Source organism: Pteropus medius, unplaced genomic scaffold, assembly GCF_902729225.1.
Source record: "Pteropus medius unplaced genomic scaffold, Ma_sr-lr_union100, whole genome shotgun sequence".
Lineage (NCBI taxonomy): Eukaryota > Metazoa > Chordata > Mammalia > Chiroptera > Pteropodidae > Pteropus > Pteropus medius.
In genome coordinates, this window is record NW_024342466.1 from 4580927 (window position 1) to 4606814 (window position 25888).

At 53.6% G+C, this 25888-nt stretch overlaps 2 protein-coding genes across 8 annotated transcripts in view; one reads left to right on the forward strand and one right to left on the reverse strand.

The window, feature by feature from the left end:
- The window catches only part of BOK (BCL2 family apoptosis regulator BOK), a 29098-nt gene extending 12500 nt beyond the window's left edge, over positions 1-16598 (forward strand). For all 3 annotated transcript variants that reach the window (XM_039861359.1, XM_039861318.1, XM_039861326.1), the window contains one exon: positions 15634-16598. In XM_039861359.1, the coding sequence (XP_039717293.1) occupies positions 15634-15891 (258 nt within the window). In that variant the 3' untranslated portion in view covers positions 15892-16598. The remainder of the gene's footprint in view (positions 1-15633) is intronic.
- The window catches only part of THAP4 (THAP domain containing 4), a 35156-nt gene continuing 10281 nt past the window's right edge, over positions 1014-25888 (reverse strand). For 4 of the 5 annotated variants that reach the window (XM_039861264.1, XM_039861250.1, XM_039861254.1 and 1 more), the window contains 4 exons: positions 11172-11331; positions 9618-9727; positions 8700-8803; positions 1014-1293 (listed from right to left, as the gene is read on the reverse strand). In XM_039861264.1, coding sequence (XP_039717198.1) covers positions 1174-1293; positions 8700-8803; positions 9618-9727; positions 11172-11331 — 494 coding nt within the window. In that variant the 3' untranslated portion in view covers positions 1014-1173. Of the gene's footprint in view, positions 1294-8699; positions 8804-9617; positions 9728-11171; positions 11332-18879; positions 18963-25888 lie in introns of those variants that run through there. The other variant, XM_039861280.1, reaches the window with a different exon arrangement.

Here is a 25888-nt window from a genome sequence, read left to right on the forward strand (position 1 = left end):
CCGTGAGGGTGACCGCAACTGGGTAGAGCCCCTGCTGTGCGACAGCGGGGCTGTGCCCAGCAAAGCGGGCAGGGGAGGGACCTCCACCCCAGTGGCCTCGGGGGCGGACGCCCAGCCAGAGGGCTGCTGGAGCCTTGAGGCTTCGGCCTTGCTAGGACCGTCACTGCCTTCTTCACTTCTCCCTTCGGGATGGGGACCCCCATGCCCACCCCCACTGTATCTGGAGGCATGTGACTTGTCTGGTCTTACAGGTCCACAGCTGGAACGGACATTGCCTCAAGACGCTCGTGCCTGGTTTACTCAGGGTGCCCGGCACCAGCCTCCCTGTGCCCCTGGCTCCTGGTCCCTGGCCCTGCTTCTCTGCGGGCTCGGCACCAGCCCTGGTTCCTCCTTTGAGCCCCTGAGTGAAGCTGTTTGTCCCCAGCCCCAGCTCCCATCACACCAGGTCTCTGATCCCGCTGTGGCTTCTGAGGCCCCGTGTGGTAAGAAAATAAAAAGACTTTGTTTTTAAATGCATATCGAAGCATTTAGGGGCAAATGACACTATGTCTGCAATGTGCTTAAAACCACTCCAGCAAACAGAAGGAGGCAGACCAGACGGACCACTGGTGTGGGGAGAGCTGGGGGCAGCTACCCGGGGTTGTGTGTGCCCGGAAAGTCTCACGCCCAACAAGAAAGAAATGAAACTAACACTATCACCGAGTAACAAAATCACACCTCTTTCGTGACGCTGACTGCGGGGGCCCCCTGCCTTGGGACGTGGTGCTGAGGCCGCTCCAGCTTGTGGAAAGTGACAAAAGAGTCTGTTCTGTCTTTGTCTTCAGCTTATGACTGACCATTCTCCTTAAGATTTACAAATACTTCAGACCTTTTCAAAACTGTAGGAAGAGAGACAGACTCACAGACAGACACACACACACGTCCTAATTTTTGCGGAAAGGCTCTGGAAAGCAGTCACCAGCAGAGGAAGAGACACAGTCTAAACACGTGATGGCACTCAAAATACTCAGCCATAAAAATAAAAGCCTTTTATTTGGTTTTTCTACGAGTCACAGGATCACAGGTGACGCCTTCAAACCTGCGAGACCTGTGGCCACACCCACACCTGCTGCGGCGTCTGAGAAACCGCGTGTCACGACAGGGCACCCTTGGCCAGGACGAAGCTCCGCTGAGTCATGGGGTCACCTTCTTATAGGTGATGTGAAGATGCTGAGTCATGGGCTGGGTAGTGGTCGCCATGGAGACTGTCTGTTCAAGTTTGCCTTCAGAATTCAGCCTGAATTTTCGGGTAATCTGAGCAGAACAAAATGAATACAAAGCACCTGAGTTTTATCTTCCAAAGACACAGCAAATGGCTGAGGTCCGGCTGAGTGTTCCTGCAGAGGGAGTGGGTGACACACTTGGCCGCAGAGCTACGGGCGTGCCAAGGTCCAGGTGTCCTGACCCCTCACCAGCACCTTTCCCAGCCCCTCAGCCGTCCCCAGACCAACAGATGAAGAGGAGCACGTGACTTGGTCCCGCCCATCAGACAAGAGCTGACCTTCCGGCCTCCTGTCACCTGCCTGTCACCTGCCGAGGCTCGTTCACTCTGCGGCCGCCCTGAGGCTGGGGCTGTTCCTGTGACTCATTGCCGGGCTTCTGGAACCACCCACTCATCCCAACAAGTTACTGCGGCTGCTTCCGACAAGAACACCTGCAGCCGGCGACCCCAGTGGGAACTCCCTCACCGCCTGGGACACCTGCGAATGGCGTGCAAGCAGGGTGGCTGCCAAGACGCCCGGGGACCGCCCCTCCCAGTGTCCCGGAACGTGCTGGGGGCTCCGTGGTGGACAAAACGTGCACCTCCTTTATAACTGCCCAACCCTCTGGCAGAGGAAGAGCCAGATTTTAAAGAGTCCGTTTTCAGGCATCCGAAGCCGCAGGCTCGGTCCCAGACAGAAGGGAGTGAGGCGGAGACCCAGCGAGGCTCTACACCTGCCATCTCAGTGTGCTCACTGCTGGCGTGAGCTCACACGCCACGTGGCTCACACCCATGTCACTGCACAACAACCCAAATGTGGCCTCTCCTTCGGCCTCAGCGCCGTCTCTTTGTGCCGAATTTGTGAACACCGCATCTTGCTCTGGAATAAGCAACGTGGTAGCACGAAGCAGGTGAGCAAGAGACAGGGGGACAGGCCTGGGAGGAGACACCGTAGCTGACGCTGGGCGACCTCTCCCCGGGCCCCAGGAAGGGCAGCGTGTGGGAAAAGCAGGGTAAGGGGCTGCCCTGTGCCGGCCGCCTGGGTGTCCACTCAGGCCAGCATCTCCCACCCACGGAGCGTGGCCTCCGGGGGCTGCCAGCCCACCTCGGGGATGACGGTGGCTTCACGATGGCAGCACCAGTGCACAGGCTCCCAAGAGTCACCTGTGAGGTCCTGTGGGCTTCGTGGCCCCTTGGATGGAATTTCTTGTGCTACTTTCCCTCTTCACGGCAGAACAGTTTGTGAGGCGTAGAGCTGAGGCAGGTGGGCGGCGTCGCACAGGCTCAGGAGACCTCTCCCGGGGCCCAGGGCCTCCGGTGACAACTAGCAGCCCAGTGAGGGAGGTCACTAAGAACGGCCTTGTGGTCATCCCGAGGCTGCCACAGGCTGGTCCTCGGTCCTGCATAGCGGGGCTGGGAGCAAGTGTCGCCCTGGCAGAGCTGGCTCAGGCTGCACGGGGGCCCGCGTCCCAGGCAGCCCCGCGGTGGGGGCTGCACTCTTGGGCAGAGGCCGGTCTGAAGCCCCAGGAAGAGTCCACCTTTTTTGGGGGTGGGGGACCACCCAGACCCACCGGGTCAGAGTCTGCATCCCCACAGAAGCCAGATTCACCGCACGTTACAGTGCGGGAACAGGACGGGAGGCAGCCGATTTGCTTGCGGTGCGACCAGCAAAATACGAGCAGAGAATTTCTGACGACCCCTCGGTGGGATGAGCAGTGTTTAAAACACTGTGCTGGCCGGGGCTGGGGAGTGGCTGTGGCCTGCCCGACACTGCTGAGGGAGAGTGGGTGGCTCTCTGGGACATGGCGAACGTGGGAGGTGACGGGGAAGACAAGTCGAGACTGTGGGCGCCTGGTCCTTCAGATCCAGCTCCGAGTTCGGGAGCCCGGGCTGGCCTTGCTGTTAAGCGGCCCTTATCTCTGAGACACTCCTACAGCCCCACTGGGACCCCAGGGATGGAGGACAGGTGAGGAGCAGGCCTGCAGGGCACCCGTGGCACCCCAGGCAGAGGCCGCTGGCATCTCTGCGGTGGGCCCAGGTGACGCCGATGAACAGCCAGGGCTGGGACCCCCTGCTCACCTCTATTCCTAGGACCACCGGCCACGTGGCTGCCAGCCAGTCACGAGCCTGATGTTCCCTCTGCGCCGCTGACCAGCGCCCAGGCCGGGAGCTCACAGTGAGCAGCCCCGGCCCAGGACGGCCACTGCCCCACGCTGGCCGCAGGGACGGCGCACAGCACGCCGACGCGTTTCCTCATGCTACGGGGCTCGACCCCAAGTGAATGGCGCCACCAGCAGGCAGCGCGGGCCCTGATGGGGACACGTGTCCCCTGGCCAGGCACGCCCGCTCTTCCCGGGCCACACGCACCCAAGAGCAATGCGACCGTGGGTGCGAGCGGGGTGAGAACCTCCTGGTGTCCTGATGCTTTTCCAACATTTTCCCTCGTTCCTGCGTTTCGTTCAGTAGGGAACAGGAGCCGAATGGAAGGTCGGGAGACGGGAGAGCGCCGACCCTCGCTCAGGCCTTAAAGCGAAGGGCTCGAGAAGCCGCAGGGGCTCGTGTGCCTCCCGCACGGGCACGGACGCCGCAGCGGGACGGAGGGCTGAGCCCGGTCCCACGCCATCGGCGTGCTGTCCAAGGCCTGCCAGGCTCTGCAGGCCCTTGTCATAGCTCGCGGACGGGCTGCCAGTCACCACAGGACTGCCACGTGCACCACGCGCTGCAAGGGCGTCCCCCCTTCTCCGCGGCTTTACTGAGACGTCACGATGCAGGTCTCAGCTGTGCAGTGTGACGACCTCATACACGCGTACGTGGCGGAATGACTGTGGCAGGTGAGCTACCACCCGACACCTCGCGCGGCCGCCGTCCCCGTGTGCGCGTGAGGCCTGAGATCGGCTCCCGGGCAGACGCCACGCTGTGCGGCCGACGCCAGAGTCGCCCAGCTTCTAAGCGGCAGTTTGGGTCTCTGACCAGCGGCCCCCGCCTCTCCCACCACAGCCGCCGCCGTTCTGCTCTCTGCTCCGTGAGGCTCTAGGTTTTATCTCCACTTACCAATGGGATCCTGCAGCGCTGTCTTTCTGTCTGACTTATTTCACTTAGTCCTCAAGTTTATCGATATCGCGGCAAATGGCAGGACTTCATTCTGAATTATGGCTGATACTCGTGCGTGTGTGTGCACGTGTGTTTGCGTGCTTCATCTGCTTCATCCACTCATCCAATGACGGACGTGCAGGGCGTGCATGCATGCGTGCGTTTGTGTGCGTGCACATGTGTGCATGTGTACATCTGCTTCATCCACTGATGGACATGCAGGCTGTGTGTGCATGCATGTGTGTGCACTCGTGTACCACATCTGCTTCATCCCCTCATCCACTGATGGACATGAAGGGGGTGTGTGTGTGTGCGTGCAGATGTGTGTCACGTGTGTGTATGTGCGTGTACCACCTCTGCTTCATCCACTCGTCCACTGACGGACATAAAGGGTGTGCGTGCATGCGTGCGTGCGTGCACATGTGCGTGCGTGTACCACATCTGCGTCATCCCCTCATCCACTGACGGACATGCAGGGTATGTCCACGTCTTGGCCATTAAACACCGTTCCTGAGCTGGGTGAAGGAGCTCACTTCCCTGGCAGGTCCCGTGAGCAGAACCAGTTTGAAAGCTGTGCAGACAGCTCAGGACTGTAGCCAAACCCGCCGCTGCCTCCTGACGGCCGAGAAGGAACCGGGGCCACGCGGTGGCAGTGGAGACAAATACCAGGAAGCAAACTGGGAAGAAGGGCATCATGAGAACACAGACGGAATGCCTCGCCTCGTGGCTTAACGGCTAACGGGAGAGAGGAGACAGTCAATTTGAAAACAGGTCAATATAAATCACCCAAATGGAAAAAGACTGAGGCTGGAGGACACTCGCTCCTGATTCGAAATTCCCTCATGGCGACGGTGATCAGGGCGGCGTGGCGCAGCACGGAGAGCCCAGAGGCCAGCCGCGCACGGGCGGCAGCGCCGCGCGGGGTCGGTGGGAAAGGGCGGTCTTCTCAGCCGACGGTGCCAGGAAAGCTGGACGTCCACGCGCAAAAAAACGAAGCGGGGCCCTCGCCCAACCGTGTCCGCAAAACAACGGTGCAAAATGAATCGACTTAAAATCTTAGAAGAAAACATGGGCGAAAGCTTCATGCCACTGGATCTGGCGATAGTTTCTTAGCATTAACACCAAACACACAGCCAACATCAACAAAAAATAAACAAATTGTGGCCTCCATAATATTTAAAAAATTTGTATGCCAAAAGGCATTTTCCAAAGAGTAAAGAGGCAACCCACAGAAGAAAATATTCACCAATCATATCTGATATTAGAATTAATGTCTATAACATATAAAGAACTCTACAACTCATCAGCAAAAACCCAAACAACCCCATTCAAAAATGGACAAAAGACCTGAATAGACATTTCTCCAAAGATACCCGAATGGTCAACAAGCCCATGAAAAGATGCTCAGTGTCACCGATCATCAGGGAAACGCAAGTCAAAACTACAATGAGACACCACGTCACCCATTAGGATGGTTACTATCGAAAAGCAGAAAACAGCAAGTGTTGACAGGATGCAGACAAGGTGGGAGCCCTGGGCACTGGCGGGGATGAAATGGGGCAGTGGAAGCGGAAAACAGTGAGCGGTTCCTTAAAACATTAAACACAGGATGACCATGTGACCCAGCAACCCCACCTCTGGGCACAGACCGGTTGAACTGGAGCAGATATGTGCACCCGCGTTCACGGCAGCTAAGACAGGGAGCACCCTGCGTGTCCACCAGGAGATGAGTGGATAAGCATACGCGGTCCGCACACGAGGGAACAGGGCTCAGCCTTAAGGAGGAAGGCCACCATCGCCACAGCATGGACGGGCCTGGAGGGCTCTGCTCAGTGATCAGCCAGTCACTGACAGACTAGGACTGCGACTGCACTCACCCGAGGCGCTGAAGGTCACCCCAGAGGGGAAGGTCACCTGGGGGGGAAGGTGACTGGGCATGGGCATCCACCTTTGGTCAGGCAGGACACTTGGCAGAGCTGAGCCTGCCCCTCCGTCCCACCCCACGGGCCTCACTTCTGCCTACTCCCTCCCTCCTTCTGCAGAAGAGGCACTTTTTTGTTTCATTAGTAAAATGTAAAGTTAGTTCCCTAGTAAAAGTAAACAAAATCCAAACAAAACAATGATAAAATAGGCAGCCTCCGGTGAGTATGAGAAAAGGAGAAGACACAAAAATACAGAGGCAACGGGTGGCAGAAAGCCGTGTGTGTTGCTTTCCTCCAAAACTTCGAACATCCCCACGAAACTGGCACTTTTCCTGGGAAATGTGTATCTGCAAACAAAACAAAGTAGGAACCTCGAGATAAACAAGACAGACGCAAAAGCACCATCCGGGTCTGGGCCCCTCTGCTCCCCGGTGCGTGGCCCAGACGCCTTCCCAGGGGTCGCCCCTCATTCCTGGAGGCCCAGCTCACTGTATGAACAACTGATACCAAAATAGACAATGAGATCTCAAAAAATTACTTAATACATCATAACTAGTACACGTGATCTTCAAAAAGCAACATGACTCAAAGTTATTAATATAATTCACTGACCCAACAGCTTCAAGTGGAAAAAACACAGAATCCTCCCCAAAGAGGCTGCAAAGGCATTTGATGAAACTCAAAACCCTCTCCTGAATACAGTTCTTAGCATACCAGACACAGGATGTCCTTGACCTGGCAACGGCCGTCTACAGCCACGGGCCTGCAGCAGCGCCTCTCAAGGGCCGAGACACCACAGCACCTCCCTGCAGTCACGGCTCAGCGTGACACACGCTCACCCTGCTGCCCGGTCAGTGCCGCGCTCAAGACCCAGGGGTCAGAAAGTGACAAACATGGCTTGGGTCAACAGAAACACACAGAAACCAGAAGCTTCCCCACAACCATCAACAACCAATTAGAAGTTAAAATGGAAACAACGTTCTATTTATATAGCAACAAAAAACTACACAGCATTCAAGTCTTCACCCTACCATGAAGCGTCCAAGACTTACATGACTAAAGTCATAAAGGAACAAACTTTGGTATCTTTCAAATACACCAAACAAGACCTGAGGTCACCGCCACCCCCCGCCATGCTGCCGCGCACCGCTACCCGGAGACGCCGCTGTTCTCGCCACGTGATTCATGTGCCCGCCCACCTGCTGTTGGTTTATGAACCTGGACAAGCTAATTCGGCAGCTCCTCTAGAAAAGGAGATGCTTAAGTAACCAAGATAATTCAGAAGAAAAGATACTGAGACCTTTCCTTAGATATTAAATTTAACATACAGCTATGATAATCTTAAATTATTAGATGATTTTAAATTACTATGGAAAAAATAAAAAGGCCAACAGAAACAGAGCCCTTCCCCGTATTTCTGGGGTTGTGGCTTAAGACTGACACCTTTCGAACCTGTGGGGTCACTTGGTCACCCATCGGAGAAAGTCAGAACTGTATATGGCATCATGTGAAAACAAACCTCAGAGAGGCTGTGAAAAGGGCTGAATGTGAAAAGGAAAGCTGCAGGAGTCCAAGAACAATGGAAGAATAATTTGATCATTTTGGAGCAGAAAAACCCTTGAGCTAGGCCCAAATCCATACACTACAAAGGAAAAGACCCCAGAGGCAGCTACCGAAAAGCTTACAACCTGTAGAACACATGACAAACCAAGCTAACATAAGCCACCGAATGGGGAACTATTTGTCACATACACAGCAGACAATAAATGAATATCCACAGTATATAAAAAGCTCCCATAAATCAGTAAGAAAACGAAAGCCCACAGAATGACTTTGAACACTAAGTACACAGAATGACTTTGAACACTAAGTACACAGAACGAGAAATAGGAACGGCCACCGAGCATGGAGGATGCTCCTTCTCACTATGTTAAATTTAAAACATGAATGAGATACCATCTTTTATTTACCAGGTTCAAAAGCATCAGGAAGTCTAAAAACACTCCTCGTTGGTGAGGGCGTAGGGAGCCAGGCTTTCCCATGCAAAGCTGGTGGGGATGCAATCGTTAAGAAAAGCAATTTAAGAGTCATCTACCAAAATTTTAAATGTGCCTATCCTCTGATCCAGCAATTCGGCTGGGAGAAACTTATCCAATAGATGTGGATGTGTGTGCGGAAGTGGACAGTATAAATGCACGAGGACGCTGGCGACAGAAAGACGACAAAGCTGAGAACCTCACTGCCGCCAGCCAAGCACCGGGTGACTAAACCGCGGTGCCTCCCGACCCTGGCGCGTGTGGGAAGTGAGGGGGAACGGCGGCCATGGGGCTGGACAGCGCTCCAAGACAGAGGGATCAGTCAGGGAACGAGGCGCAATCCCGCCTATGACGAAAAGCACAGCACGCAGCATCGCGTGAGAGGGGTGGCTGGACGGACGGACGGCTCACCTGTTCCACGTGCGGCTCCTTGGCGAAGGAGATCCTGGCGATAGAGTGCGACGCGATGCACAGCTCCTGCCCATTCACCTCGCCCTCCTCCACCTCCACGATGCCTGCAAGGGAGCGACACCAGTCCACAACAGCCTGCCCTCGGGTTCCTGGCGGCCCCGGCTCCCACCGTCTTCGTAACCAAGGACTCAGCAGATCTGAGCTCTGCAGCCATCGAGGCAACGCGGCCTCCTTGCCTGCAACCAACCCCCTGCCGTCAAGAGGGAGGAGACACGACGCCACTTACAGGCGGGGCAGGTGACCTACAGAAGGCCACCCTCTGCAGGGGAGCCCTGACTCCAATCTCTCCCCACCAAATGGGACCCCTGGGATCGGAGGGAGGGGCACAGGCCAGAGGAATGGACACCCCTCTGGCTGGCCCCTGACTTCCGGCCCAACACCGCTCTGGGCAGCTCCAGTCCAGGCCTGACTCCACCTGCTTCCAGGGAGCGAGCCTCATCTGGGCCAGTGAGCAGGTCAAGTCACAGGTGGGTTTTGAATACTTTCTAATTCGTGACCTATTTTAGGATGGCTTCCCTCTGGGGACAAAGCAGACTTTCAGATGGGAGAGCTTTCGCAGGACAGTGAGCCTCCCTAGCTCTCTCCCCAGAGCCCCAACCCCACCGAAGCCCTGCGCCACGGGGGTGGAAGCCGGTGGTCCGCGGTTACTGCAGGAACTGGGGCGGAAAGAAAACCAGCCAGTTCTCTAGAGCCATCCCCGCAGCCCCGCCTCCTGGGGACCCCCAGAGACTGCAGACAGGACCCAGCATGCTTCACAGGATCATATCTGTGTCCCAGCTGTCCCCCACAAAAGCGTCCGCAAGCAGGGACACCAGCGTGACTGACAGCAGGGGCCACCGTGCCGGCTGGCGAGGGTACCTGTGTTCTGCGCACTGACGAAGGCCACCTTGTTGGTGTCCGGCTCCAGGCGGATGAAGCCGCATTCCCTGTGCATCGGCTTCCGCGTGTCCGGGTGGAAGGCGTTGAACCTGGAGGGCACCAGAGTGTGAGCGCAGGGGCCGCACGAGAACAAGGCACCGCCTGCTCACTCACGTGGAAGCAGCTGGACAAAGGACACCACGGGGGGTGCTCCGGCGTGTGTGGGCGGGGCCGCCAGGTGCCTCCAGACCCCCACCTCCAGCATGAAAGCATGCCCTGGCACCTGGCTCAGCCCTCTCCACTGTGCTCGGCACCTCGAGGGCAGCAACTTGCTCTATGTAACTCAGGGTCCCCTTCCCCTGGGCCCTTTTGGCCCCCACACCTCACACACTAAAGTCTTCAGCTCCAACAGGTAAAATCCTATCCGACACCTGCCTGCCCCCTTGGGAGCTATCATCTTGCCTTCGAGCACAATCGTTTCATATGTGGAACAGTAAGGACACAGCTTCTTGTCCACTGCCTCGAGACTGCGAATTCACGGTGGTAAGAGGTGCTGCGCTGAGGGCGTGACCCTCGACTTAAAGCTGACACAACCTGACCAGCACCAGGCGCTGCCTAGGACCCTACAGCGTGCACAGGTGGGCCCACGCCCGCTCCACCATAACCCTAACGAGAAACGCAGTTTAGACCATTACCTACCTGTATTTACCAAAATATTCGTCTTCTACTCTATTTAATTTTTTCTTTTAATGCTAGTCACAAAATTCTCTAATGGGTTGTAACGCGTAGCTTTAAAAGATCGCTTAATTCTGTGGGTTACTTTGTGTTATATGTACCTTTTGGGATATGTGCAGAATATTACTTTGCCCTCATCCATTCAGCAAAAAATACAAAAAGGTATGAGATAATATTTTTTAAAACAATGAGATCTCAATTTTTCCGAAGTTGCTAGATATTATACAAATAGTATCAAGTTAATTTAATAAGATTCTTAATATATAATTGTTAATCGTACAGTACAGACTGGGGAAGGGATGGAGTTCTACCTTTGACTTTACATACTTCTTGCTTAAATCTTAAGAAATGTTACTTCTGTAATTAAAAAGCAAGATGTTCTCAGCCACCTCTGGGCGGGGGGGCGCGCTACTTAACCATCTGCCTCTACGAAAGCAGCATGCATGGGGTGGGGCACAGCCGCGGGACCGCAAAGGACCCCGCTGGCCGACCAGCGGGGATCCGAGGGACACAGCACTAGCAGCTTCCGAGACCCCGACGGGCCTCCTGCCCGCGGTGACACGGGAGCCTGACTCGCACGCGGACGCAGCGCCCCACAAGGGGTTTCGCTGCGCATGTGCACCCATTTTTACATCTGAGGTGACACCCCGAGGCCTTGTCAGTCTGGCACGGTCACATGCGGAGAACAAGCAAGCCCAGGTCACCCGTTCACTGCGCGTCGCGGATAGGGGTGCGGGGAAGAGCGCGCCTTTCGGAAACACCCCCCACTGCGCGGGCTGTCCATCAGCCCACGTTCTCGCGAGACGCGGGCGGACTTACGAGAAGTTGAGCACGGGCTGGCCCACGTGCGAGATGTGCACCTCCTCCAGGTACTGGAAGGGCTGCAGCGTCGGGAAGGTGCCGGCTCCCGGCGGGTCTGACAGCCAGGTGCCCAGCATCCAGGACAGCGGCTCCACCACTGGGCTCATCTTGGGGGGTTCTGGGGGCGAAAGGAGAGACAGTCAGTGGCTCCGTGTCCCCTAGTCCCCTCCTGACTGAGCACTGTCGGCAGATCCCTGGTCATTACAGCTAATCCGCAGGACCTTCGTGAACCTGCCGCTTGTCAGGACGGAGAAAAGGCCAAACAATCAGCAAATGCCATGTTGCGGGACGCGCTCTACAAGTGGGAGACGGAGGGCCTCCCGCGGCCGGGGACGGCGGCAGTGCCAGCTCCCATGCTGGACCAGAGCGCCCTGGCCCGAGGATCTGGTGACGGAGGTACGGGCAGAAGGAAAACACGGGACGGGCGACGGAGGGTTTCAGCGCAGGAACATGGTGACAGCACACTCTGTGGGTGCCATTCCACCGTGACCTTGGCTTCCAGACCCCACACCAGCCTTGCAGCACCCAGTGGACGTTTCTCTCTCACTCCCCAAGAAAGCCACTGTCACTGAAGTGTGAGGGACGACACCCAGGCCTCGAATCGAGAGGTGTCAGCTGGAGGGATCCAGCCACAGGACCGCAGGCCTCTCATTCTGCCAGGCGTCCAAGCCGTCGGGGGCTGAAGACTGGTTAGGGACACGCGGGGCTCAGGTGACGCTCCTGTCAACCGTGTCAAGTGTCCTTATCCACAAAAGGAAAAGCTGTGTCGGGGGTGCTGAGGGGTTGGCGGGAGGGCGCGGGAACAGGTCTGAGTCCCGGATGTCCGGACTCTTTGCCAGCCACGCCCACGCCCATCGGCGCTTAACCCCGAACAGCGGGGAAGCAGAGGAGAGGCGCACCCCGCACCCCGCACGCGGCTGGCGGCGCGGGAGGCTCGCACGCAGGGCAAAGCCGAGGGGCCCGCTCTGTGTCAGGGCTGACGACCTGCGTGGCTCCCGCCGGCCCGCCCCGCGCAGAAGACGCAGGGAGGGACAGGCCCTGGAACTGCACAGCCTCCGACGGCAACTGCGAGCAGCCGGGGAGAATAACACCAGGAGGAAGGGAGTCAAAGGGGCTCTGGAGGCGGCTGAGGCAAGTGGGCACCCAGGGGGCGGCCGGCGGGTGGCAGGCGGCGCGTGATGCAGCCCCGGGCCCAGTGAGCATGCGCAGTGGGCGACATCAGGGACTCGCGCGTCTGGGCGGCGCAGGGCCAGACAGCGGCGGAGGGGAGGCCGGGGAGGCCGCTCCTCTCCCAGCGAGCCCCGCCTCTCGGCCTGGGATGGCCGGCCGATGGTTCGTTCGGAGTGTTGATGGCGACAGTGGAGCATCGACTGGTAAAACTTTCCTAACCAGACAACAGAAGAAAACGCGACCAGGATCCCAGTTACAGCCTTTGATGCAGGTAAGAAATAAGGGCCCTGGACTCGGGAGAGCCTGCTGCCGCCTGGGAGTGGCTTGTGGCCCTTGGCCCTGGATCCGCTGTCTCTTCCCGCAGACGTACCTCTGGGGGGCAACGGCAGCCCGCAAAGAGAAGCCGATAGAGACAAAGGCTGCGGCCCGCCACCGTGGCACTGCCACTCAGTGAGGGAAGGCACGCAGAACACAGAGATATAAGGAAAAGATGCGTAATTTAATGTACATTAGGTGTGAGCCAGAACAGGAGGCGGGGTAGGCCGGGCATTTCGAGATCTTAAGACTGGCAAGGACGGCCTTCCTGAGGAGTGTGCAGAGACCCGGGAGGGGACAGGGGCCCCGCAGCCACTCTGGAGAAGAGTGGCCCGTGCTGGGAGGAACCGGCAGCCACTGTAGCTGGGGAGGACGGCCCAGGAGAGCCTTGCCTCTGAGCAGACGGAGCCCTGGACAGGCCTGAGCGGAGCTGAGGTCTCTGGCTGAGCAGAGTGGCCGCAGCTGCAGGAAGCACCTGGTGATGGAGGAAGGTGGCCTGGGTGGCTAGAGGCAGGGAAAAGGCCAGATTCTGGAGCCGATCCGAAGGGAGAGCCAGCTGCATCTGCCCAGATGCAGGACGAGAGGCGACTCGGGGGGCTTAGCCTGAGCAACTGAGGCGATAAGCTGCCAAGACTGGGCAGTTTGAAGCTTGAGACGCTTGGCAACGGTCAGCAAGACCACCCAAGTCCCACACTTTTCAAATAAACAGAAATCATTACCTTCCAGACAGATGCCTATGGCCTCTGAATCTTCTGGTCTGGCAGACGTCTGCCACGCTCAGCGAGGTGCTGAAGAAACATTCTTTGCAAACCTCGGGCTCTCTGGTGGCTGTGCAGCCACCTGCACAAGCATAGTGCAAGGCAGTGCTCATAGCCCGCTGTCATAACCTGCTCTGTCCGGAGGACATCTCTATGCACGAAGCATGGCCTAGTCTGTGACCAGGAGAGCCAGGGGCCGGGCACAGGCAGCCCGAGATGCCACCCTTGCATCGGGGTCCTCTGGGCCGACCCTGCAGCTGAAGTGGGGGCTCCCAAGGCAGGGCTGGCTCGAGCCGGGCCAGCTAGCACCCTGGGTGCAGCGGTGTGAGGCGGAGGGTCTGGAATCTGACCCCGAGTTCCACATGGAGCTGAGAACTGCAGCCTCCTCGACTCCCCACCTGAGCCTTCAGTGCATGCCTTAAAGGTGCCTCACTCTGAGGGGCCCTTAGGAGAAGCGAGGAAAAACTCCCAGGGGCGCTCCATCCCCGGGTCACAGTGTAATAAGGGGAGGGGTGGCAATAAGCTGGCGGGGGCACCGATCTCCCTCTCTGGGCCCCAGGCCAGGGAACAGGTCATCCTGGCCCAGAGGGTCTGTGTGAGGAGCAAGGAGGGACACATGGAGCGTCCTGCACGCTCTCCGCCTGCTCAGGGGATCTGGACCCGTCCCAAGCCCTTCTCTCTTGCAAACACCTTCAAACCGCTAGACCGCTCACACAGAACCCACCCGTCAGCATGCTCGCCAGGTCACGACTCAACACACTGCCCTGCTCCTGGGGAGCTTTTCTGGGTGATCCGTCCCCTCATCTGGAGGGCAAGGCCCAAGACTGTGGCCCGACGAGCCCACTGCCAGGGAGCACGTGGCTACAGTGCAGCCCCCAGGACAAGGGGGCTGAAACCCTAAGGAAAATCTATCCAACTACCACTAGAAAAAAGCTGAAATGGGAGTAGCCCAGGGAGAGGGGGACACTGGGAAACAGAACAGAAATGATTCAAAAGGAAAAGAAACAATAACAGTCAAAAAGGATCAGAGAGCCTCACACGTGGCTGGTGGGAATGTAAATGGTGTCACCTCCCCTGTGGAAAACAGTGGCAGTTACATAGGTTGAGCATGGAGCCTCGCTCCGGCAGCAACCCCACCTGAGAGATGAAAACAATTCACACTAAAAACCGTGCACCAGTGTTCACAGCAGCATAGCTCACGAGAGTCAAAAAGTGGAAACAGCCCAAAGGCTTTCTACTGGATGGGTGAACCAACGGGGCACATCCAGACAGTGGAGCATTACCCGGCCGTAAAAACGGATGAAGCACCGACACGTGCTGCAACACGGATGAACCCTGAAAGCACTTTGCTAAGGGACGGAGCAGACGTTAAAGGCCACACAGTGTATGGCCCCATCTATAAGAAATGCCAGCAGGCAAGGCCATGAGACGATGCAGCCAGGCCGGTGTTTTCTCCATGACCTCAGAGGCAGAAGATACCAGCACCACTTACAGGATGCAGGGAAAGCAAGCAACCGACGGATCTGACAGCTGCTACAGCTGTCTGTGACACGCAAGCCACAGCCCGGTGCTGCCCAACACGGCAGCTAGCGGCCACACATGAGCATTTGAAGCACGGCAGCCCCACTGAGCTGTGCTTCCGTGTATGATGCACACTGTTTCCGAGACCCAGTCCGAAACAAAGAACTTCAAACAGCTTAGTGACTTTTATGTATTGGTGGTTACATATTGAAATGATAATGTTTTAGATAATATTGGGTTAAGTAAAATGTATTATATTAAAATTAATTTAATCTGTTTCTACCTTTTCAATGTGGCTATGAGAAAATTTTAAATCACACACGAGCTCATGCTGTCTTCCTGTTGGATGGCCCAAGGTGGCCAGTTCTCAACACTCAGGGACACTATATCTATGATTCTTCCCGAGGACGTTACTACGAGGCAGACAGAAGCTCTGAAACTATATATGTCACGTCACAGTAAAGCTAAAGAGAACGGCTCTGCGATTGTCTGAATGTTCTAGTGTGAAAAAATCCATGGTGACTTCATTTAGTGGAAAAAGAGCAAAAACACCTCTAAGAGAGCTGTGGTTGAATTGACAGAATCATATTTTTTAACTGACGTGCTGGTTTGGCAGAATCATGTTCATTACTATGACCTATTTATTCCTCTCCTAGGTATCTCTATCCTACGGAACTACACACTTTGTTCACCAAAGGACAGGAGCCATAATGTTTGCAGCAGCAACATTCACAACAGTTCCAAACTGGACACAACTCAAATGCCCAAATGCCCATCGCAGGAAGACACCAGGACAGGATGTGAACCCTGGGGCACCAGGCACAGCAGCAGCGTTACAGAGCAGAAGTTACTGGACACGCGTGTTGACAGAAACTGAAGGAAAGATCAGTTCACGTTTATGTCTGAATGAATAAAATGCAGGCAATGAAACAGACTGCCTACACGATGGGGCAGCCCTGACTGACATACACTGAACTTTGTAGCTGAAAACCAGAGAATACTCCTTTTCAAGTTCCTCCGGAAGACTCATGAACACTGACTTTTAAATGGCCAAACAACACCCGTAAATTCGAAAACGTAGAGTTCCTACTACACTGTCCGAGCACAATGAGGTGAGACTAGAAATTAAAATACCATCAGATGTTCCTCGGAAACTCACTGTGGAAAAAAAGCCAGACGTAAAACTGTACAGACTCTGTGACTCTGTGCATGAATCCGGACTGGGGTGGGAGGGCCCGAAAACATGGGATATTCCACGAGGGTGGTGACACAGGTGTCTGCACCTGTCAAAATTCACCTGGGGGAACCCTGAACGCTGTTTCACTTACGTACATTTACCACAGTAAAGAGGGGAAACTCCCCTAAAACAAACATAAACAAAACGTATCAGGCCCACACACCCCCTCTCTGCACCCGTTTACTAAGGTAACAACAGCACAGGGTCTGAGGACACCGGCCTCAGAGCTGGGGCATCGGGGCAGCCCAGCCCTTGTGCCCGGGGTCTGCGCCGTTGACAGCTGCCCCACAGGGACGAGGGCTCTCTGTTGCCAGCCTGGAGTTTCAAGAGATACTGATTTGAGGGTAAACGATCTCGATGTCTAACGATGTGCTCAAGTTACAACAAAACGGGCTGCGGTGTCATTCACTCTCGTCCCTGGCCATCCACCCACCGCTGGCCACAGCTGCGGTCCCACCACATAGTGCACATGCGAAGGGCCCAGGGATGCCCACCGCCCCCTGCGTGGCCAGCGCACCCCCTGCTCCTTCCAGCCCGGCCAGACAAGGCCGGAGGTTGCCTGGTGCACCCCTACGCGTCCTGAACCCATGGCTCCCGGCGTGGCAGCTGTCCGCGCTGGTGCATGGGAGCTGCAGCTGGCACAGGGGCCGCGCGGACGCTGCCGGCGTGGCCCACACGAATCAGCAGCCCCCGCTGTGCAGAGCAGGCAGACCAGGCGGCAGCCCCCACTGTGCAAGCAGGAGATCCAGGGGGACGGCGGGTAGGTGAGGAAGGGGAGCACAGCTAGGTCGGCCAGGAGAAAGGGGCTCCAGAGTCTGAGTGAGGCCTACGGGACCGACTCCGCCGCCACCCTCCGGGGCCCAGGGGCTCGGGGAGCGCCTCCGTCTAGAAGTTGGTGGGCGTGCTGGAGTGTCAAAAGTGGACTGGGGGTCTCTGCCTCTGCCCTCACTTGTTAGTAAGTAAAAGATGCTTGTCCAATGCCAACGAAACGATGCCACAGGCAGATGGAAGCAGGATGGGGGGCACACAGACGGAGAGGCTCAGGGAGGGCCTTCTGAAGAGACTGGACCCCAGCTGCTCCTGGAGAATAGGTAGGATGGGGCACAGGGGACTGTGACAGGCCGGCACTCAGGCCATGTGACACCTAGTCAGCAGACAAATGCACAGCCCGGCCCGTCCTGAGAGACTCGAGCTCTGGGCCCGAGGCAGGACCAGATTGGACCTTTTGCAACTCGGGGTGCTAATGCAGGGTCTTGAGATGAGACAGCAGTGCTGACCAGTGGTCTGCTAGCACTGGTCACACCTATCCCCTCTTTGCTCCATGACAATGGCACCGGGCCAGGTCTGAAGGCAAGGAGCTGGGTGTGCAAAGCCCAGCCGAGCGACATGGAATGGAGGGACTGACCAATCTAAGCGCCAGGGACCAGGGAGGTGGCCAAAGAGACAGAGGCTGGAAGTTAGAAGCCTGGTGGCCCAGAGGACAACCACCAGAACTGGGACATGGGAAGCGAGGCTTAGGATGCTATGTGGGTCAGGGAGGAGGGTGAGGATGGGAGGGTGGGGAAGTGGGGGAGGGGGAGGTCCTCGCAAGTAGGCTGGCCACTGGGAAGGGGCCAAGGCGAGACCAGGGAGGCAGAGTGCCGCAGGAGCCCAGGATGGACGCTGCCCCAGGACAGGGCAGAACACCGGAGAGAGGTGGGCTCGGCGCAGGGTGCGGGGTGGGTGTCCGTCCGAAGGGGCGGGTGGGGAGGCGGGGAGACGGGCCTGGCTTCCGGCCTCTAACAAATTCTGCCTGGAGCCCTCCAATCTCACGGCGCCTGCGGCCGGACTCTGTAGTGGCCAGCAGTGCACACCAGGTCGTGTGGCGCCCCCACAGGGCCAGGTTCTGCGGGCGCTTCTGGACGCGGAGCGGCCCGCTGGGTCCCAGCTGTCTGAGGCCAGAGCCCGGCGGTCGGCAGGCGGACGCCCCAGCGTCCTCACACTGCCACGAGCCGAGGGCAGCGGCCGCGCGTTCCCGAGGCCGGGAAACCCTAAACGGCTCCCCTCTCCCAAGTCAGAAGAGACAAGCTGAGTAGAACGTAACACTGTCACAAAGTCACCGGAGACTCTTCGGGACGCCGAGGTCTAACCCAGGGCACGGCCAGTCGAGGGAGGCCCTCCTGGCCTGTGGGTGCCCTCAGCTGCAACGAAATGAACTTCAGCTTGGACTAGGATGCTGGCCGCCGGGCTACCCAGGCCCCCTGCACCCCCACCACGGACGCTGTCCCGCCGCTGGCAGCTCCTCGGCCGTCTCCGGGCTCCCACTGAAGCTCTGATGGGAGCAATGACCAAGACAACTCTGAGCCCCAAATGTCAGGTCACACGGCCTGTCAGATTTCATTAACCTACATCCTTAAGGTTTGTGTATTTTAATTTATGTAAATTATACCTCATTAGAGAAATAAACATAAAATAATTTAAAAATCAAACAAATAAAAAGTATAAGGGATCTAGCCTATTTGCCACTCTTCAAGTAAGTCCGACAGGCTTTTCTATGCATTTTTTTTTTCTGATTTCATTTTTCTTTTATTAAAATCTCAACCAAAATACTAAAAAAATTTTTTTAATTTTCTTCAAGAAATTTAAATTTTCATTTTTTGGCCCGAGACAGTGAAAGCAGTCTTACCCATCCCTAAATTTTCTAAACTCCAGACACCGTCAAGGTTCTTCAAGGTTGTTTTCTGCCAATTGACGGGAAATGTCTGCACCTGGCTGTTGACTGTTCGGCAGGAAGTGAATGCCAACCTTGAAGGGTGCATTCTGGGAACTGTAGTTCTCTCTAAAAGATGACTCCTCAGACAAAAGTATAAGACAGACTGGAGGTGACCGAGTCTTAGAGCTGGGAGGGGAGATCAAGTCGAATTTTACGAAGATCGGCCAGGCCAGACAGTCAAATGACTGGGCAGAGCAAGGAGTGGGCCTCCACCCCGGCCGCTGTCACTGAGGACCCAGGGAGCGGGCTGTCCACGAGGGACAAGGCCGCGGAGTCAGGCACACGGCGAAGGCTACTTCTTTCTCGAACGGTTACTCGAAACATTTCCCTCTCTGTCTATCTCCTAGAAGGCTGGCCGCCCACTCATCTCGGCTCTAAAAGTGGACACTCAGAGACTGCTCTGTCTCCTGGAAAATGACACCAACGACAGGAAGCACTCGCGAGGACCGCGGGGGCCTCCCCGAGGCGCCTCCCATCCTCACAGGCTTCGTGTCAGTGACAACGGCCCTGGCACACTGGGAACACACTGATCAAACAGCATGGCAGGCAGAGAGCCAAGGCCACCACCTGGCTAGTGCTGGCTGTCCCCAGTGGAAAGGGCACACCTGGCATTGCTGGTCCCTCTGGGCACCACTGGCATGGCACGTCAGGGGATGCTGCCCTTTAAAATGACAGCCAGGCCCCCACTGTATCACCCACCAAACGGAAAGACGCACGTGCACGCCAGAAAAAAGGTATGACAGAAAACAGCAAATATTTCTACAAAATACAAAAGACACAGAAGGAGACCAAGTAATTATTGTTTGCAGATGTTATGGTTGATTACCTAGTTTGTCTAGAAGTTGCAATTAAAAACTATCAGAATAAATGAATTCGATAAGATGGCTAGTTACTAAAATTGGTAGCTTTCCCATATATGAACAATAACCAAATTAAAAATATGAGGAAACTCATTTCAACTGTGATGTATAAAAAGCTTAGAAGTCATAACTTCTGTCTTTACAACAAGAAAAACACTGAACTGAAAATCGATGATCTTCTTGAACCCACTGGAGAAGTGGGGTCACAGATGTCTCCTCGAAACATGGAGAGACGTGCTTACCTGGAGCCCAAACTACCAGACACAGAAACGCTTGACTGTAACATGGACTAAATGCCGGGGGCTGTGCAGACAAGTGTGAGTGAAACTCCATGAGGGGCTGCAGTCCGGGGGACCCCACAACTGCATACGTTTCACTTCTAGGAACCCCACAAAGGCAAGAAAAAAAACTATCTCATGTCTCTGGCGGGGAGGGGAAGAGAACATACTGAACAGCCCACAGCTGAAAAGTGAAAAGACCACCAGACTCTACCTCCCCTGGCAAAGGGCAGGCCCCCTCCAGCCCCTCCAGCCCCTCCAGCCTTCCTGTCTCACCCGCCAGGGAAACAAAGGGCAGAAACACTTGCAAAGGCCCCGGCCCAGGAACACAGGATGCAAACAGGCTGAATGAAATTCAATCGTGAGGTGTGAAAGCCCCTCCGCCCCCCAGTCTCAAGGCTGCAGCCCCATAACAGAAGGACACCTTTAGAACAAAGGAAGGTTTCTGCCAGGGTTGCTAACAGCCCATGCCCCACACCTGTGAAGGGGAAACAGGCACCTAGAGTCACTCCCTCTGGCTAAAACCGTGGGGAACCTAAGGGTTAAAGGCTGGGAGCGGCCAGCAGGTGGCACTCTGCACGTTCTCACCCTTTAGCTACAGACCCTTCCCCTTCCTCCCTGTACGTCCACGTCAAAGGAAATGGGTTAAGAAAGTCTTATAAACAACAACTCACAGGAGCTGAAGAACGATACAGAAACTGAATTCCCTAAACACTTGTTCCCCCACCTTTCCAAGCCTCTCTCAGCCCCTCTCACCTCTGCCTCTGAGGGGGGACCACTCTGTGGAGCGTTACCCCTCGTCTAATGAACTTTCCTTTGGCTCCAGCTTTGGCGAGTGTGTTGGATTCTTTCTTCACTCTCCGCCAAAGGCCCCTCTCCTTCTCTCGGATCGGGGCTGGGTCTCCCTGCGCCTGGCGAAATTTGCCCAGTCCTCCATCACCGTGACGGACGAGGCCAAGGACAGAATCGGTGAATCTGAAGGCCGTGCACGGAACCCTCCCACACTGAAATGTGAAGAGAGTGAAGGATGAACAAAGCCCCAGAGTACCAGAGAACCGTGGGACAATTGCCAAAGTGACACATGCGCATAATGGAATAACAGAAGAGAGAAGAAATATGTGAAGTAATAATAGCTGAGAATTTTTCAAAATTAATGACAGTCACCAAACCACAGACCAAGGAAGCTCAGAGAACACTAAATACGATAATACCGAAAATTCTACATGTAAGCATTCACATTCACACTGCAGAAAACCAGAAGGGAAAAAAACCTTACCGACAGAGCAAAAGTAAGAATTACAGTGGACTTCTCCTTGGAAGACATACAGCAGAACTTCTATCTGTAAACTATCCTTTGAGAAGAAACAAAGACTTTTTCAAACAAAAACACAGAAGACACTGCTAGTAGACACGCCCCACGAGAAATACTGACAGCTCTTCAGGGACGTGGGCGATGACAGCGGCCGGAACCCTGAACCCACGCAGAGCATCGAGGGGCGGCGAGCCCCTCTTTCTTAATCGACCTAACAGAGAAATGATTGTTCAGATCGACAGCAGTAACGGGGATGGTACAGCACGTGTGTAAGCGAAACGGGTGACGGCAGTTTCACAAGGGACCAGAGGGTAGAACTGTGAATGCTGTCACGACCCTGTCGCTACCCGGGAAGCCGGGCAGCAGCGTCTGAAAGTGCACTCAGACCAGTTGTACGTGTTTGGTGCAAACTCTAGGACAACCACCAAAGTTTCAAAAAGAGGTATAATTGATATGCTAAAAAAGAAGAGAAAACGAAATCAAATGGTCCACTGAAACCAGAGAAGGCAGAAGAGAAAGAAACCAGAGCGGCAAACAGAAAGCAGTCACAAACATGACAGATATTACTCCGACTGTAGCAACACTCACATTGTGTGACTGATCTAAATACAGCGACTAAGAGCCTGACTGTCAGATCGTAAAAACCCCCAACTATCTTCCGTCTGTAGGAAACCCACTTTAAACACGAAGACGTAGATCAAAAGCAGCAGTACAGAGAAAGACGTATCATGCTACCACGAGCGGAAAAGCGGGAAGAGCCGTACTAGTGTCAGGTGAGACAGACATTCGGACAAAAAGACCATCGGGGATAAAGAGGGGCGTGACAACAAAGGGGACAGTTCTCTAAGAAGACATCCCGATCCTTCACGTGGACATGCCTGACAGCAGGGCGTCAAAACACAGGAGGCAAAAACTGACAGCTGCAAGGAGAGAGACAACTCCACCGCCACGGGCGGGGACCGCGGCACCCTCTACGAGCCACGGAGGCACAAAAGCAGGAAGGACGCAGCTGGACCCAACAACACCGTGCTCAACTGAACATAACTGCCATCTACAGATGACCGTGATGATTAATTTTGTGTGTCAACTCGGCTGGGCTCAGGGACGCCCAGACAGCTGGACAGAAAACAGCACGTCTGGGTGTCCTGCGAGGGCGCTCTCAGAAGGCCTGCTCCACGCGGCGGGCATCGAGGGCCTGGGCAGGACAACAGGTGGACGGAGGGCGAAACTGCGCTCTGCTTGGACAGCAGCACCTCTGGTTCCTGGGCCTTGCGACGCCAAGCAGGATTTACACCTTCCACCCCGCCCCCAACCCTCGGGCCTCTGCACAGGGACCACCTGCTCCACCAGCCCTCCTGGTGTCTGGCTCAGCGTACACAGCTGCAAGAGCCAGTCCCGAAGACAAGTCTCCTGGTGTGTGTATAAGTCCCCGCTCTCTCTCTCCCCCCTCCTCTCCCGCCCACACACACATACACACACATACACTCGCGCACACACACGTATCTCCTCTTGGTTCTGCTTCCCTGGAGAACCCTAACAGCTACTTCATCCAACAGCAGCACACACGCTCTCCTCAAGCTCGCATGCACATCCACCAAGACAGGCCACGCTTCAGGCCCTAAAACCCTAACACGTGGAACGGGGCAGAAATCGTACGAAGTATGCTCTCAGACTACAACGGAGTTACAGCAGACACCAGTAACAGCAAGACGGTTGAAAACCCCCAAATACTTGGAGATTAAACAAGACACTTGTAAATAACAAATGAGTCAAGGAGGACGCCTCAAGAGAAATAAAAACTCATCTGAACTAAATGGAAATGAAAATACAACTTACCAAATTTGTGGGATTCAGGAAAAGCAATGTTTGCAGGGAAATTTATAGCATTGAATGTGTATATTAGAAAAGAGGAACCATCTAAAATTAATAATCTAAGTTTTCACCTTAGGAAATTAGAGGAAGAAGAGCAATTAAGTTGAAAACAAGCAGAAGAAAAGAAAAAGTAAAAATTAGAGCAGAAACCAATGAAACTGAACACAGGAAAGTAGAGAAAATCAACAAAATCAGAGGTTGGCTTTTTTGGAAAAAATCAATAAAATTGATGAACCTCTAGCTTGGATAACTAAGAAAAAAAAGAGAAAAGACACAAATTGCCAACGTGACTTATAGAAGGTCATCACTACTAATTCCGCAGCTGTTAAAGGTCACTAACAACTAATGAACGATTCCACGCCCACAAATGTGATAACTTAAGTGCAACGGACCAATTCCCTGAAAGACACATACCACCAAAACTCACACAGGGAGAAACAGATAATCTGGCAGGCCTACATCTATTAAAGAAATTCAATCAATAACTTATTTCTCTACAGCCTCTTTCTTACAAAGCCAGCATTACGCTAATACCAAAACCAGACAAGGACAATTCAAGAAAGAAAAACTGTATACAAACAAACATTTTTCAAAAACATAGATGCGAAAATCCTTAACAAGCATTAGCGAATTGAATCCAACAATGTAAGAAAAAAAATTACATACCATAACCACGTGGGTTTACTCCAGGTATGCAAGGCTGGTTCAGCACTCTAAAATCAAATAATCCATTACGTCAACAGGCCACAGGAGAAAACTCACACGATCATCTCAACAGATGCAGAAAAAATATTGACAAAATGCAACATCCATTTACGATAAAAAACACTCTCAAACTAGGAAGAAAGGGGCCTTTCCACAATTTGATAAAGAACATCTAATTAGAAAACCCCACGGCTAACATCATACTTACTGGTGAGAAACTTAAAGCTTTCCTACTATGATCAGGAACAAGACGAGGATGCCCTTTCAACCACTCATAGTCAACATCACGCTGAAAGTCCTCGTTAACGCAGTAAGACGAGAAAGGAAATAAAAGGTCCATAGATTGAGACCAGAAAAAAAAACTTGTCTTTTACACCTGAAACTAATATATGTCAACTGTAATTGAAAAATAAAAACAAACAAAAAAAACTGTCTTTGTTTGCAGATGACAGACCATCTACGCAGAAAATGGCACAAAATTCATCAAAAAAACTCCTGGGATTCATAAGCAGTTATAGCAAGGTTACAAGATACAAGGTTAACATACAAAATTGTTTTCCTATATACTAGTCATAAACAATGGGAATTTGAAATTAAAAATACAATAACATTTATACTTACAACAGAAAAAAATATTTGGGTACAAATCTAACAAAATTTGTAAGACTTACATAAGGAAAAGTGCAACACTCTGAGGAAGGAAATAAAAGATCTAACTAAATGGAGACATTCCACGTTCACAGACTAGAAGAATCAGTACTGCCGAGATGTCGATTTTTCTCACCTTGATCTATAAATTCAACACAATCACAATCAGAATCCCAGCAAGACACTTTGTGGCTACTGACAAACTGATTCTAAAGTTTACATGGAGGCAAAAAACCCAGAAGAGCCAACACTAGTACTGATGGAAAAGAACAAAGTTGGAGATCTTACAGTACCCTATGTTATCGAGACTTACGAAAAAACTATAATAATCAATACAGGCAAAGAGGAGATACACAGGTCAATAAAGAGAACAGAACCCAGAAAAAGGTCCACAAAAACGCAGACAACTGATCTTCGACAAAGGACCAATGGCAATACAACGGAGAGAGAATGGCCCGTTTAACGATGTTGCCGGATGACTGGTGTCCACACTTAAAAAGAAACAAAGGAATCTAGACACAAACCTTACGCCTTTCACAAAAATTAACTCAAAACGCATCACTGACATAAACATAAAACTTGAGAGTACAAAACTCCTTAAAGGAACGTAAGAGAAAAGCTATGTGACCTTGAATTTGGTGATGAGTTTTTACATAAAACACCAAAAGCACAATCCATGTAAGAAAAAATTGCTAAGCTAGACATTATTAAAATTAAAAATGTCTGTTCTACAAAAGACACCGTAAAAGAATAAAATAAAAAGAGACTAAAAAGACAAGTCACAGACTGGGAGAAAATATTTGTCCAAAAAAATACTGTACCTGTCGCCCTCCCTACCTCCTCCTTGGGCCCTGGCAAATGACATACCCTCTTTTGGCTCCTGGCTTTGGAAAAATTCATGTTCATGACCCATGTTTCTATTTCACACATCTTCATACATTTAACTTGTAAAGCAGACTATAATATCATGATTGCTATGTAATGAGTTAAAGCAAAAAAAGGACTTGCATCCAAAATACACAAAGAACTCCTAAACCTCAATAATAAGAAAATAAACAATCAAATTAAAAAATAGGCTAACCATCTTCAAAAAGATGAACAAAACTGACAAACCTTTAGCAAGATGACCTAAGAAAAAAAGAGAGAAGACTCAAGTTACTAAAAGCGGGAACGAGAGTAGGGACATCACTACTAACTCTGTGGAAATCAGAGGGCTGTAAGAGTACCGTGGACACCTTCACGCCAAC